The sequence below is a fragment of the Marmota marmota genome, unplaced genomic scaffold, assembly GCF_001458135.2.
Source record: "Marmota marmota marmota unplaced genomic scaffold, marMar, whole genome shotgun sequence".
Classification (NCBI taxonomy): domain Eukaryota; kingdom Metazoa; phylum Chordata; class Mammalia; order Rodentia; family Sciuridae; genus Marmota; species Marmota marmota.
The window spans coordinates 16,007,720-16,024,367 of NW_026000005.1; the positions used below are offsets into that span (position 1 = coordinate 16,007,720).

Consider the following 16,648-nt stretch of genomic DNA (forward strand, 5'->3'; position numbering starts at 1 on the left):
TGGGGAGGGGGGAGGGTGGAGGATGGGAAAGGCAGCGGAGCACAACAGACACTAGTATGGCAATATGTAAATCAATGGATGTGTAACTGATGTGATTCTGCAATCTGTGTATGGGGGGAAGGTGGGAGTTCATAACCCACTTGAATCAAAGTGTGGAATATGATATGTCAAGAAATTTGTAATGTTTTGAACAACCAACAATAAAAAATTAAAAAAAAATACAAAAAAAAAGTTATCTTTTCTAATAATTGTTATAGATATTCATACTTGTTACATCCTTATAATAAATGTGTCAGATCTTCATGTAATAAAGACACTAAGAGTCACATGTGGATATATTGGTAAAACCTGCTATTTTAACCATCTTCCACTCCCACTACCTCATCAATTATTGAATATTTGGTTGTTTCAGCGTTCACTGACAAAGAACATAATTTCTTATGGCTACAATTCTTACCATAATGTTATGCATTTCACACATACTAAATGGGTTTCTTAATAAACAATGTTCTAGTCATTACCTTATGCACTTTACCATTCTGTTGTTCTTGGATTTCCTTGAAAGTGTTTTTTCAAGTAGATGCATGAAGTATATAAATGATTTCAATTCTATATGCCCATAACATTGTTTTCCAAAAAAAAAAAAAAATCTCAATTTCCACGTCATTAGCAAAAATAAAAGTATGATTTTACCACATCCCCCAAATACTGTATTGACATTTGTTTATTTCTTGCTGTCTGTTTTGTGCTTTTCTGTAAGGCTATATACTTACCCTTATGAAAAATATCTGAATATGAACTATGTTTCTCTAACATTTTATCAAAGGAATCCTTACAAGTTCCTGTCATATTTTTATTATTCTTATTTTTTTATATTTCAAGTCACCTATCCTAGAATAGGTAACTTAAATTTACTGAAGTACATACTTACTATTCTAATATCAATATGATCTCACTTGAATTTTCATAGACCTCATGAAGATTAATCACACGGGGACAGGACTTTGCCAATTCAAGAACAGCAATCTCATGCAAAATCTCTGCTCGACAGTCCTGTCCTCGTCTTCTCTTTTTTAGAAATTTTGCAGCATATTCTTGGCCAGTAGATTTTGATATACATTGTCTAACCACAGCAAATTTTCCTCTGGAGGAAAAAAAAGGAAAATTAATTTTAATTTTACCACAGAGAACTATGTTAATATATTACAGACACTCTTACACCTCTAAATTAAAGTCAAATGTTTCAAATATTCATGTCATTAGGAATGTGTCTTTATTCTCTAAACTATATCAAGCATCACATTTATTTTTATGAAACTTATAGTGTTATCACATAAAAAACATAAATGACAAATTTTAATTTTAATAACAGGATATGGCAGAATTGTATTTACTCTTCATTATTAATATGATATATTATCACTACAAAAAGACAATCTCATTTGTATACCATCTCCATGCCATATACTTGACATAAATTATGGTGTTTAAGAATCATAACAATGTTATTCTGTTTTGCAGACCCCAGAGAAGATACTTAACTTGGTCAAGATAAAGATTAAACTTAAGTCTTTTTCCAAAAACTGTACCCTTCATAGTGCATCACATTAACTCCTTAATCAAAATAGCCTTTCTTAAAATCTAAAAAATTAAAATGAATGCAAAAGTGGGTATTTGGCCCGTTTAATTTTGTTACTGTAATAATTTAGCATTTTAAAATGATTTTTAACAAGGTTGGAAACTTTCAATTACAATTCGTCAGCTGTTTTACCAGTATATTTCGTACTAATGCTCAGTGGTCTGTGATGCCTTTAACAGATAGCAGAGATACATACCCTATGGAGAATATTTAAAGACATTTCATGTTCAACTATGAAAATTTACAGTAATCAACAGGTAGGTACAAACACACACATATCAACAGGTAGGTACAAACACATATTTCTTATTTTAGAAATGAGTGTGTTTTTGGCTTTCTCCCATATCAGTACTCAGCATCTTAGTCAAAATTTTAAAACACACCAAAATTTAAACATGTCTACTGGTATATGTATGTACTACAAGTATACAGTCATCCAATATTTAGTTTCACAAAGGCCTGAATGAAAGACAATTTTGAGAAATAAAAGCGATTCATTTGCCTACACAGAAAAAATGTACATATGCTCTTAAACAGGTAGTTTACACTCAGTTCCAGAGAATTTTCAGACTTTGCAGCCCCTCCATAAGTCTTGTGAGTCTAGAGGATCCAAAATTAATAACCTTATTCTGAGCCTCAAATTTCTCTCCAGTTTCTGGTACTAAGAAATCAGGTGTAGGGCTGGGGTTGTAGCTCAGTGGTAGAGCGCTTGCCTCACATGTGTGAGGCCCTGGGTTCTATCCTGGGCACCACATAAAAATAAATAAATAATAAAAATATTGTGTCCATCTACAACTAAAAAAAGTTTTTAAAAAAATCAGGTATAAATAAAATTTTTAGGAGACAATTTTTGTTCCACAGTTCCCTTGGCCAATTCCCCAAAACAAACTTCCCAAGACCTTAGCAAGGTAAACAATTTTTAATACGCTTGGTCTTTAGAGTGTGTATGGGGTGGTAGAATTAATTGCCTGATTGTATTTTACTCTTCTCAAAATTTCCCCTAAATGGGTGCCAATGAAAAGCACTGGAAAACAAACTAGCTATTAAAGAAAAAAAAAGCTATAATTTATTTGACTCTTACATTTATTAAAATATGCCTCAAGTTTCCATGTAACAAAACTGATTTTTTAAAGCAGTTTTAAGATTTGAGGATGTTTAATTTTCACTACAAAATATTTTCTTACTTTATGAAAAAGGTACACAAATTGAATGAAGCATTTCAATAAGTACACAAAAATATAAATCAATTCTTCAATTTTATATTTGAAACATTGATGTTTTATAAATTTTACAGTGAATAAAACTAAGTCAGAATAAGACTACATGACTCATGAAAGGTCACATATGGAAATGGAGTGCCAAGAAGTAAACTGGAATGTGAATTTCTAACTTTCTGTTCTAACCACTACAATTCCTTCCTTTTAAAATAGTTCTGTTTTTTGCTGTGTGTGTGTGTGTTTTTTTTTTTTTTTCTAGGAAGTTTAACTTACTTCTGCCAATTCTTGGATTTGGAAGCAAAAACTTGTCTAAAACAGAAAGGAAATTTTTTATAAAGAAATTCATCTTTTAAAATTTAGACAACAGAAAGTTAGTCAAGAAAATTATACATCAGAAAAAAAGAGTTTACAGCACTAACAGTGGCAATTAAGTTTTGCTGTAATTTTATGATTATATCCACGAGGAAAAATTCCCTCAGAAACAAAGAACAAAGTACTTTTATTTAATTGTTGAATGAATACCTACTAGAATGCCACATACTGTGCTATTCTGTATGCTGTACTCAGGCACTTTTAAAGTTGGAGATTCCAAAAATTTTTATATATGTGCATGAATATATGTAAGAGTGTATGTATGTGTGTACCCTGTGAAACAAGGTAAATATTTTTACAATTAACCGAATCCTTAGGGGAGAAACAAGTGTTTTATTCTAAAATGCTAGTTATTAGAAATCTCCAAAATAATTTTCAATATATAATGTTACTGTACCAAATTTAATAGAAACACTCAAGAAAACCTTAAAAACCCTTAACAATAATACTTAATTCATACCCTAAAAGGCAAGGCTGACCAGATTTCCCAGCAACGAAAAGGTCTAGTAGTTACCCTTCTACATTCTAGAATACATAATAAAATGTGAAGGGATGGGGAGGGTAAGCCACAAAGGAAGCTGACGTTTATTTCTGAATCTGCCTCACCCTTCTAACCACAAGCCCGATGAAACTTTGCCTCAGTTGGGGGAAGGGTGGAAAAAACTGACCCAACATGTTTAAAAAACAGGAACAATGCAAGGTTTTTGAGAGTAGTAACAAATGAACTTGACTAACTTTTATGTATGTTCCTTTAGACTGCTCACTGACATCTTAAAATTAATTTTTAAAAAAACCAGTGGATTTAGAAAGATGACATTATAGTTCACCACATGCTAGAATTATGTCTATATACTATAAAATATGCAAGTTTCAGTAGAAACAAGACTATGATCCTTATTTCCACTTCACAAAAGTGTAATACTTTAAGATTGGTTACAATATTAAAAGAAATTTAAGCAAGTTTTCAGCAGTCATGATTTCTAGTTTATCAAGGTCTGCTTATTAAATACATCAATGTGACTCATTAGTCCAAAACAATTTAAACAAAGATGATATTATGCCTCTTTCAGAAGATATTAGCAACCTGAATTTGCTTTAATCAGAAATCTACCAAGAGTTTTTGCTCTAAAATGTCAGAAAGCATACTGACACAAGTTTACAATTCTTACTCATGATGGCACCTCATTTTTATAAAACAATTTAGAATTATTGATATTGCCCTCATCAAAGTTTAAGTTCTCCAAAACCTTTACAGAAAAAAAGGTACTTTTCTAGTTCCCATAAGAGCTTGTTTTGCAAAGTTAATTTAATAAATGCAAATAAATTTACCCATCAAAACAGTAACTTAGAAAAAAATTTTAAAATGCCTTTTATTGTACATACTGTTAAAGGATTTAATATCTAATTGCCTGTTCAGAGCAGTTTCCAAACATAATAAAAGGAAACTATGAGACATACAGTCCATCTTCTCACATAAGAAAAAGTAAATCATACAACTAAGTAGATCATACAACTTTAGATACAGAACAAAGGCAGGTCAACTGACTTGTAGCTCATCTGTTTCTACTAATGTATTATATAATGTCATGTGGCAGATTTGATGCAGCTTTTGGAAGAAGGGTGGCTAGAAGACAGAATAGAGGGACAGAGTAGGAAGGAAGAAAGGAAGGAGGTATGGAGGGAAGAAAGCAGGTTCCTAAGGGAACTTCTAGGCTTCCTCAACACAATCTCCTTAAACTTTAAAGGGTGAGATATTACGATGCCATTTCCAATCATAAGCCTCCCATTTTAAGAGAGACAAATGAACACTACAAAGTGATTCAGAAGAAGGTATCTGCATCAAGGAAAGCTGTCTGGAAGTCAGATCATATGACAAGCATTTAAAGAAACTGTCAAGGTTAGAAATATTCAAATATCTGAAGGACTTTTACATGGCTGGACATTACATATAGCTATAAAAGAAAACAGTGTCTATTAGGTAGACATTAGCAGAGTAGAAAACAGAACATTTTATGCCTATAAGGTATCCAAAAATGAAACAGACAATTGAAGCATTCAAATTGAGGCTGGTTAATGGCTTGTTGGGGGAAATTAGAGGAAAGACTGCTTACTGCATTCAAAAGAAAATTTTATCAGAAGACCACTGAAATTTTTCAATGAAAAGATTCTATGACATAAAAGAAAAAAAGAAGAAGAAAACAAAACAAAACACTCCTTGCTATGATACAATGACAAATAAAGACAGAACAAAATGATTTACCAAAGTCATTTTAAAATGTCTTTAAAATTCTCTTTTAATATACCATTAAAACATACAAGCCAGTGGTGGTGCATGCTGATAATCCCAGTGGCTTGGAAGGCTGAGGAAGAAGAACCGAAAGTTAAAAGCCAGTCTTAGCAACTTAGTTAGACGCTAAGCAACTTACCAAGACCTGTCATTAAAAAAAAAAAAAAAGTGCTGGGGATGTAGCTTGGTGGTTGAGTATCCCTGGATTCAATCCCCAGTTAAAAAAGAAAAAAAAAAGAAAAAAGAAAAAAATGCAAATAGTTTGTATACAAAATTAATTAGTATGATACAATTATAAACTGTGCTTTTGCACTGAGTTCTTTTCTTTAATAAGGTAGATCTTCTCTTTATTTTGAAAAATATATTCTCATCATCTTCATTTTGAAAAAGGTTTCATTCAATATCTATAAAAGTTAAAAAGCAAGGATTTGTCTCCATCTTAAAAGACTACTATGGCGGCTGGGGTTGTTGCTCAGTGGTAGAGTGCTCACTTGGCATGTGTGAGGCACTGGATTTGATCCTCAACACCATATAAAAATAAATACAATAAAGGTATTGTGTCCAGTTATAACTAAAAAAAATTTACAAAAAGACTACTATGGAAAGAATTACCTCTAATCATTCACTTTTTGTTTTCACATTGAGATTTTCAAAGAAAAAATTTAATCCTACTATTTTAGTATACATCTATCTATACAAACATTGACTAACCAGGCTATTTTAATAAAACCAAAACATTTACCTCCATAACTAAATCACACTGAACATATAAATTAATCACCATTTTGCAACCCTTCATTAATTACCTTTAATTTAAAGCTCAGAAGATACTTAATAGATAACTTGGCATAGCTTTTATAATTTCATGTATATTAAAAGAGTAGTACTAAATGATCTCATAATATCAAGTCACTCCTTGGCGTTTAGAAACTTACACCTTGGTTAAACCAAGGCAAAATTTATACAGGCTCTTACTTATAGAAGACTCATTCTTTGTGATACAGAACTATATTTCAGGTATATGTTAACTATTTTTATTTAATTAGGAAAAAAAGTGATGGAGGAGAATCTCCCTATTTCTTTTTTAGGCAAGTACAAACTAAAATATCCTAGGAATTTTTAAAAATTATTAAATAAAAACTTATACCACCCTATATAAGGCACTTTACAAATATTAAGTTATTTAACCCTTACAAAAACAATATAAAATAGACACAAGTATCTTTCTCCCTTCTTCAGATGAGGAAACTATGGCACCAAGAGGTCCAGTAATTTAATTGAGCTCACACAGCTAGGAAATGACAGAGCCCAGATCTGGACTCAGCAATCCACTGTGCTATGCTGCAGCCTCTTTCTATTCATGACCTTAGATAAGAAAGGGAAAACTCCCATAGGAACTCTGAAGTTAGGTGTGATGCTTGATAGAAGGTCACTAAACCATCTACAGATTTGATTTTCCAGTCAGTTGAGACCCTGTATAACAGCAATAGAGATGATGACTTCACAGAACTACAGAAACAGAAATCCAAAATTTGACTTTAAACAGCATATACATCATATTATTCTTACCTTCCAAGCTCTTTAGATGTAAGTGTATAGAAATTATTAAAGTTTTCCATTTTCATTGGAGTTTGAGGAGTTGTAGTTAACAAGCCTGAAATACTTCTACAATCAAATCTTCTCCGAGACATCTTAGCTGACTCCCAGAGATGCTTCTCTAATCACTTAATATTATCTATTTAAAAAAAAAAAAAAAAGAGAAGAGAGAGGATATAAGTGTAATTAAGAAAAAAAAAGATGTTATCTCAGGCAGGATGTGTGTTATATTGTACAGCTCCAAATATAGCAATAGGTCGAAGTAAAAAAATAAATAAATAAAAATTTAAAGAGCACATGTATCTACCCACAGGATGAAACACCAGAAGCACACACATCAATTGGTGTCACCTCAATGGCATCTGAATAAAGTTACTGACTTCATTTTAGAACAAAACTACTATGAAAATCTTTCCAACTTCTTTTTTTTTAAAGTTATCATAAAACTGTAATGAAAGCAATCATTTTGTTTCATTTTAAACTCTAATTCTTTGAAGTTCTACCTTTCATACAACTAGGTAATTTAACACAAGGTAACAATTATTCATTTTAATTTCATCTGGCCAAATAAGTTTGATCTAATGTACAGATATTGTGACTTATATTACTGATCTATGAATGACTACAAGAAATGGAACTTGTTTTGAGGATTGACCACATTCCAAAACCAAATCCAGAAACTCTCCATTTTTGAGTCTCTCCTTTGTCAGAACCTGGCACAGAGATTGCCATGTGAAACAGCAATGAGTGAATGATCACAAATAAAGCCTTATTCTGGAGTCTTAATCATATCTGAAGTTCATGATTATTTGGAACTTTTTTGACATTTACATGCATCCAGTTTTAACATCAAAACTACCGTTTTATAATGATGGAATTCATATAATAAGAGCAGACTATATATTTCAAGATACTTCTGACTTTCTGCTATGCATGCTTAATAAAAGAAAAAGTATTATTCTTCTCGCTCTTTCCTATAACAAACCCTGAGGCTTTTTTGTTCATTCTCTGTCATATCCCGCCACCCCTTATTTCCTGCTTTACATCTACTGTCCTTTATTTTCCTATATTCAAATACAAATTACATTATACTTAGAAAACAGGCAGTGTGCTTAGAGTTCAATGTTTCAGTTCTGTATTTTCTCTTCTTGATTTTATTTTCAAGTTGGTATATTATTCTCTATAAATTCCTTAGTCTTTGAGGGGGGAAAAAGTAACTAGTTTGAGGGTATATCTCTAGGAATCTAAGGACACTAATGCAGCTTTCTGAAAATAACATTTGGGTTTAAAAACATCAGGGTCTGAATTATCCATCATAACAGCTATAAGACCTTAATTGATTTTTTAAACTTTGCTCCTTTAATTCATTTTTCATTATTATAATGAAATTCCTATTGCAGTCTCCTTTATAAAGAAAAGGGGTTATTTTGGTTCATGGTTCTGGAGTTGCAGGGCTTCATTTGGTGATAGTTTTCTTGCTAGCAGCGTCCTGAAACGCACAGAATATCACATGTTGAGAGACAGGGAATAATGAGTGTGCATGTGTGCCTGATCTATTCTTAAAAAGCCACAGGATTTAATCCTGGGGGGGCTCACCCTAATGAGTTTATGTAAACTTAATCACTTCCCAACAATGCTACCTCTAAACCCCATAGCTAAGAAAGTTCTCACCTTCTTAATAGTCCACAATGGGAATTAAATTTCAATATGATTTCAGGAGGACAAACCATGTTAACGTCAGAGCAGCTACTACTACAGGATGAACTATGTCCTTATCAAATTCATAGGCTGAAATACTCAGCTCCAGTACATCACACTGTCACTTTGGAGATAGAGCCTTTTCAGGTACTAATTATGTCAAGGAAAGCAACACCTTGATCTCAAAATTCTAGCCCCCAGAATTAAGAGAAAACAAATTTCCACTTGTTTAAGTCACCCAACATATAGCAACGTAGCTATTAAAAAAGACAGAAAGAAATACTTCAAATATGGAGGCAGGGAAACAAATACCACAATAAATGCTGTTCTTTTCAATCTAATTATGTGGTCATATTTCATTTAAATTAAATAAAATACCATAAAACAAAATAGCTTTTTTTCCATCCCAAGTTCATTCTTCTACTGGCACTGGATGGGAGGATTTATCATTACCTTGACAATACTTATCCCATCAGACTTTGGGCTATTCTAGTATGATGAAGGTGAAATGGAATTTTTCTGTGATCTGTTTTGCATTTCCCTGATTGCTTCAATTCTGCTGCCTCTAATGTATGGATGATACCCAGTGACGTAGGAGGCTGAGACAGGAAGGTCACAAGTTCAAGTTCGGCCTGGGCAACTTAGTGTATCAAAATTTTTAAAAAGAGCGGGGAGCTGGAGACGTAACCTAGTATTAAAGCACCCCTGAGTTCAATTCCTATACCCCTCCAAAACAATGGATGATAATATCTTGCAGAGCTCTAAAAATGAAAATCTAAATATGATGAAATCCTATGGAATGACATTGCTGTGTGCTAGCAATGATAGCATATTATGACTGTTCCATTAGAAAAAAATAACATTCTATATAAAGATATTCTCTACAGAGTACCTTGCCATTGTTGAGCAGCTGTACTGATTCCATATACAAAACTCTCACCTCAAGTTAGTCTAAACTCCACTCTTAAAACTCCTTTTATTTTCTTTTTCTTTATTTGATTTTGTTTTTTGTACTGAGAATTGAACCCAGGGTTGTTTAATCACTGAGCTACATCCCACATCCTTTTTTTGTATTTTATTTAGACACAGGGTCTCTCTGAGTTACTTAAGGCCTCACTATGTCGCTGAGGCTAGCTTTGAACTCACGATCCTCCTTCTCAGCCTTCTCAGCTGTTGGGATTATAGGTGTGTGCCACTGCGCCCAGCTTATCTGCTGCTTTGACTAACTATTTTGTATCATCATAGTTGTGACACTCAGTTTTATTGGTCACATATCATTCTCTGAAAAGTTAAAATGAGTATCAATTTCTGTGCTCAATCAGTTTAGGTTTTTCTTTTCTTTCTCCAGATTGTCTTTGGGCTCTTAGAATTTTACACCTAAATGAAAAGTCCTACATATCCTTATGGTCACACTTACATCATACACACATATATAGAAAAAAAAAAGGAAATGACTGTGTTATGGATATATTTGGGCTACATTCCCAATACTATTCATCAATGATGAACATGAAAAATTCAATCACAGAAACAAGAGTAGCACTGGTTCTTGATTCTAGATTTTTGTCTCATCTAGATTCTGGCTTCTAGGAGGTTTACCTTATGTTGAAATACATTGATTCCTAAGTGATCCATTCATAAGAACTCTAGTAGAACTAAGATATAGTTTATGATAAGCCACTTTCTGTTTTTAGTTTTCAAGAATGTATGCCAATATGGTTTTAGATGCAGTCAAATATTTGTGTTCAATTAAGCATGACTTATAATAGCAAAAAAAATGCTTCAGAAGTTTAAACTCATGAACACCAAAGTCCAGTTAATAAGAAAATAGTTAAGTAAACCAAAATAGAATATTATATGTTCAACAAAAAGTGTGCTTTCAAAGACTATTAACCCATTAAGTGAAAAAATAAAGATAGAAAATTTTATATATAATATAAATCTATACGTAAAATATAAATGTAAACAGAAGAACATTGGAAAACTATAGCACAATATTATAGTGGTTATCTTTGGTGAGATTATGAGCAGTATTTATAATTTCCTATGTTTAAATTATCTACACTGATACTACCTTAATAATCAATAAAAAGATACTTTTGGGTAAAAAAAAGATGGCTATGACTCTCTTCACATTATATAAGAGTGAATATGTTTTAAAACTAAAACATTAATGCTTAACTCAATAATTTAAGTGATAAATTCTTCCTTATGGAAAAAAAAGATTGCTGTGAATATATCAATAGACAAATGCAGCATCTTACCCATTTGTAACACCAAAAGGTATCTACTTCCATATAAAAGGTTTACATAGCCTGCAGTTCAAGAGCCATCATATATTGGGTTCTTAAAGACCTCTACTTTTTCCTGCATTGACAAGTAGCTAATGGTATTTGTTATCTAAATCTTAGGTCAGTTCTCATGCAGAGTCCATACGAGAATTTAGGGTATATATTTAGCGTCTATGCTCTAAGCAAAATTGCCCAGAAAAAAACACTGAGTAAATTTTGAATGAACTGATAGCTATTATTCTATAAAATGAATATGAATCACAACTGGTAATCTTGAGACCCTTGAATTTATTAAGAATATTACTTATGAAAATTCAGACTTATCCTGGGACCCCAAAAAACAAACTCAAAATGTGATATCCAAATATACTGATGAAATTAAGTTTGACAAATCCTATTATTTTTAGTTATATTAGGAGAAAAAGGAGCTTAGATTAATTTTTGTGATTAAAATTAGTAATGATAATTTAAATAGTAATTATTAATCAATCTACTTAATCAAATTTCCTAAAACTAGATGTGTGTGTGTTTAATTTTTTACCCTAACAGATTCTTAGCACTTATATGTACTACTGGTTATTATGATAGATGAATACGTTATAGGCATTTGTATGACTACAGATGTAGCTGAAAACAGTGTTAGGCAAGAGCAGTTTTTTAAATAAGTGTCAATACAAAAAGTATTTTGGGTATTGTGCTACACTTCACTCTGGCTCTGAATATGCTGGAACACAAGCTATGTCTCAGAAAAAGAAAGCACATTTCTGAAAACTGAATGCTCAACTCATCTACTTATTGCTAATATATACAAATTGCTTTAAGTATCTGAATTCCATTTCTTAAGTTCATCTTCCTTCTATTTACTTGTCTTGAACCAGTTGTCACAGCCTAGATATTTTTTCCATTTCTCCTCATTTGGCCAGTTTTGCATATAGTGAAGCATGAATGTCACCTCTGTCTTCCAAACCTTTCAAAATATCTGGCTGCCCTTCATATAAGACACCCCAAAACTATCAGCTTTTACATCTTCTAAATTCCCCCATCAAATTCTCTCAATCAACAAATAATCCACATTTTCTTGTCTTTTACCACAGTTCACAGATTCAATAACTGATTTTAATTAGCAATATGTTTTACTCCATTTGAAATCCATTTCATAACATTTTATCAGGCTCTACCAATTTAAATCTGAAGGGACATTTAATAAAATTTGTGTCTGTACACAATTATAGACATAATGAGTGCTTTTTTACCATAAAAGGGTAAAAGAAGGTAAGACACAATTAAGATTTTAATTATACAGCTCTACTATTAATAATGGTGCTTCACACTTATATTCAAAAGATTTTTTTCATTAATTCACACTATAATAGTTACAATAAGAATGAAGATATGGATTGGTAAAGAAAGAAACATGAAGACATGTTAAGTTTGATCTAAGTCTTATCTTATTTGAATGGAGAAAGCAAATATGATGTGATCAAAGGCAAGACAAACAATCCATCATAAACCTCTAAACAGCTCTATTTAAAAAATACTCATCATGAAAATCACTTCAAAGTTATCGAATAACAAAGTTTTATGAAAATAAAATTTGCAATATACAATAAAAACATCTAGAGAATTAATTGTCTGCTTTGATTCCTTCATTAGCTGCTCAGTATCTGTAAGCTAAAACCCTTATACAATAACACTCAAGGCTCTTGAAGCCAAGTATACACTGCCATTGTTTCCTGCTGCACTCCAATCTCGTTTTTTTTTCCCCCTCTCCAATTAGATTATACTTCTCTGCCTGAAACTCCCTTTCTACATTTCCTTAAATGACTAATTCTTTTTATCCATACTCCTCCCAGGACACTTTGCCTAAAAATCCACAGGTTGATTTAAATGTCTTTCCTTTATGCCTCAAATAAGACGACCTTGGCATACTCCTTAACCTCTTAACACCTTAGACTGCAATTATGTTTAGTGTCTAAAGGGACAACAGCCTTTTATTTCTGTGCCTAAGCAAATAGAAATTACCAGGTGGTGTCTGGTACCTGGTGGGAATTTTAAAAAATGTTTGATCAATAGAATTATATGAACTATAAATATAAAATATAGCAGAATGAAATTTTAAGTACATCTCATATTTTCAGGGGTTGCGATCTATCCTGAAATTAGTACTGGAGATGCAAACACAGCTCATCTTTGCTTAATTCAATGTTTAACTAAATAAAAAAAGAAACATTAAAATTGCTATTAGAGAATTTCAGGCCAAAACAGGATATCCACAAAATTATTTATATCATATACTGCAATATGATGCCAACAGAGCATTTATTTCCTATCTATCAGTCTTTCCAGACTATGTGACTCCCTGTTTTTATGTAAACAACTACTTCAGCTAAGAACATCAATAGTTTAAGAAATACTTCAATCAGTAAATTCAGACACTTGTGCTATCAAAGAGTGATAAATCTCAATTTTCGTGAAGTAAATCTGAAAGGCAATGGAAAGCAAGGCAAACCACAAGATTGCAGGGAACCAACTCTTCCTGTCTACATGGCATTTACTGAAACCCAGTTGTTCCTAGGAAAAAGAGGAACCTGGCAATTTAATTGCATAGCATCCATCAAAAGTAAAGGCAGAACTTTCTGCTGTATGGCAGAGGATCCATTTTTAATTAGCCTTAGATTGGCAGTAAAGGCATTGTTTGAAGGATGAAATGATAATGGTTTTCAATTTCAAGGAAGGTCCTCATATGTATTCTAGTAACAGGTTGTTGTTTGCTTTTAACTATTGAACACAAAGTAGAATTCAAGAATTTAATCCCCTGAAAATCACAATGGAAAACCAACTAGACTGACTCTAGTCCAACCAATCTAGTATATACTATCCAAGGGCTGAAATCCCAGGGAACAACCCCAGGCAGCCTGACACAGTGCCAAGACAGTAAGGCCTAATGCTGTCTCTTCCCACCTTCAGAAAAAGAATTAAATCCTATAATTGTAAACTAGGATAAGACATTGAAAAAAAACGGAAATAGAGTGGGCCAACAAACATAGTGCTTGTCATTCATCAAATGGAAAATTAGGTTTCTGTTGTAAAATAAATTACTGTTTACTCAACGGCATCACTGAAGTACTGTTTATTCAGTAACCATCAGAATGCAAAATGGAATCTGATCCTTTAAGGATTAAAGAGGCAACTACTATCTCACTGCTTAAATTCTTCAATGCTTAATGCATAACTAACGCCCCCTTTTGGAGTAGTTGAAAAGGGTAAGGGATGAACCAAGACATGTTGCACATAAATATTAAAAGAAATTGACTTCATGCTTTAAAAAGCAGTGAAGTTTGAGTTAAATATTTTTGGGAAAAGGATAAATAAAGAAAAAATTTAACAAAGTATGCCTTGAAAATTTCAACATTACAACATATGTAGATAAAAATAAACTACTTAAAAATAAAACCACTGAATTTTGTCCTCGATATTATGAAAAATGAAAGCAACAGAATACATTTTAAGTTCTTCCAAATAGAAAGGTAATACTTAAATGACTATTGATGTTTGTGATACAATAAATTCAAAATAATTCTAAAAACAAAAGCAAACAAAACAACCAAGAATCAATCAAAAAACCTTTAAAAGTTGTAGGTCAAGGTCAAGGGATAGGGATGCAGCTCAGTGGCAGAGCTATTTGCTGAACATGAACAAGGTCCTGGGTTTGATTCTGGGCACCACAAAAATAGTAGTTAGGTCAAGAGCACTGTTCTCATCTGCCAATTTTACATACAGGAAATGTGCACTACAATATACCACACGTGAATTTTTGAAATAATTTCAAGACTAAGTGAAAGAATCAGTATTTGATTTAATTGATTCTGGGTTTTAAATTGAGTCTTCAGGATTAAAATAGAAATTTTGATAAGGAAATTCTCCCTTTTAATTGTAAACAGCTTCAAAACAAAGTTTCCAAAATTATGTTTAAATGTTTACTAGTAAAATACTGTCAGTGTAAGCTTAAAAATAAAATTGTTTGATTAGAAATATCTGCTACAAATGTCTGTCAAATTTGTCTCTTCAAATTTGTTATTAATATGCAGACAGTGATCAGTCAAGTCTCTAGTTTCCTAAAAACTGATTCTATTTTAACCAACTTGTAATTCACTATACAATAATCTCAAGAGAAACTGAAATTATTCTATCCACACACTAAAAAGATTTCCAAACAATAACAGAAACTTTGCTTTTATTATAACTCAAACATATTGCCATGCAAGTAAACATATTTTATTGTAATATTTTAGAAAAATGATCTAACATGCACAACGTGCATCTTAAAAATAAAGCAGCTATTAATAACTCCAACTATTAAGTATTAGAAATTTCCTTAAAAATTCAGCATCTGCTCAGATGCCTTTTTAAAAATATACAACTTTATATATGTGTGGTTTAATATTTATAAAACACACATTGAGAAGTTGCTGAAAACTACTTCTAGACAGTTTACCATAAAACTGCAGAACGCTGGACCTATGAGAAATTATCTTTTCCTGTAATAAAACTGTGCTCCTGGGTTCAAAATGCCAGGTTACATACACTACTTGCCCAGTCAGTTCTACAGACTCTGCGTTTCAGCACACAAATTGGCATAGACTTGACAGACCACACCATATCATACATCCCTGCAAGGTTCACCTAATCATTCATTATTACCATGGATGTAAACATCACCTCTGCTAAACAATTGGTGAATGTGATACAAAAACCTGATGTATTCAAATATTATTGAAATCTGATAGTATTATGGTTGGACTCTTTAAAAGCATTTTTCTTCTTAATTTCAAAATGCAAAGTCATGTCTGAGTGTCTGTAGTCCCAACACAGATAGACAGGAAAATTTAATACCAGCTACCAGCTGGCAATAAAGTTTCTTTCAACTTTGTCTCCATTTATCTAGTCCTCTGAGGGAATGCAAATGAAGCGCTTTTACCTACAATAAAACAAAGAGCCTGGGTAAATGTCAAAATCGTGGCCATCGTGTAGATGTAGTTTAAGGATTAGTCTTGTACACAAAGTGTTTCCAGGGCATTCAAGTAAGAGCTGATTACTGAAAAGTAACTGAAACAGCTGCAGTTCTTCTTGTCCTCTATTCACTGATTTTAAAAAATTGTTCAGAAGCGATGACTGAAAATGCCCCAGAGATGAGCACAAACTTTCTCCTCACGACAGACAGCTGTGGACATGACGTGTCCCCCAGCGCAGACATGAACACGTCCTGTGCTGACACTACGAAGGGAACTCGAGGGGAATTCGGAGGACCACGTCAACGCGACGTGGAAGGGGCGCGGGTGGGCCCGCCGCGTGGCGACCCCCGAGGGGCCACGGTGCGGGGGATGGGGCATACCGACCGCAAGCACAAGTGCCCCCGGGATTGGGAAGCGGGTCAGAGGACCCGGCCGCCCCCCGGGGAGCACTCGTTGCAGACTGCCGCAGGACACCAGCCCGAATGTGGAGAGGGGCCGTAGCCGCGGGGCCGGCGCGGGGCAGGGGGCGGCAGTTC

General features: G+C 33.0%; 1 protein-coding gene across 2 annotated transcripts in view; it reads right to left on the reverse strand.

The window, feature by feature from the left end:
- The window catches only part of Stk17b (serine/threonine kinase 17b), a 36,758-nt gene that overhangs the window by 19,562 nt on the left and 548 nt on the right, over positions 1-16,648 (reverse strand). For both annotated transcript variants that reach the window (XM_015481176.2, XM_015481175.2), the window contains exons 2-3: positions 7,085-7,250; positions 932-1,144 (exon numbers count right to left, since the gene is read on the reverse strand). In XM_015481176.2, coding sequence (XP_015336662.1) covers positions 932-1,144; positions 7,085-7,206 — 335 coding nt within the window. In that variant the 5' untranslated portion in view covers positions 7,207-7,250. The remainder of the gene's footprint in view (positions 1-931; positions 1,145-7,084; positions 7,251-16,648) is intronic.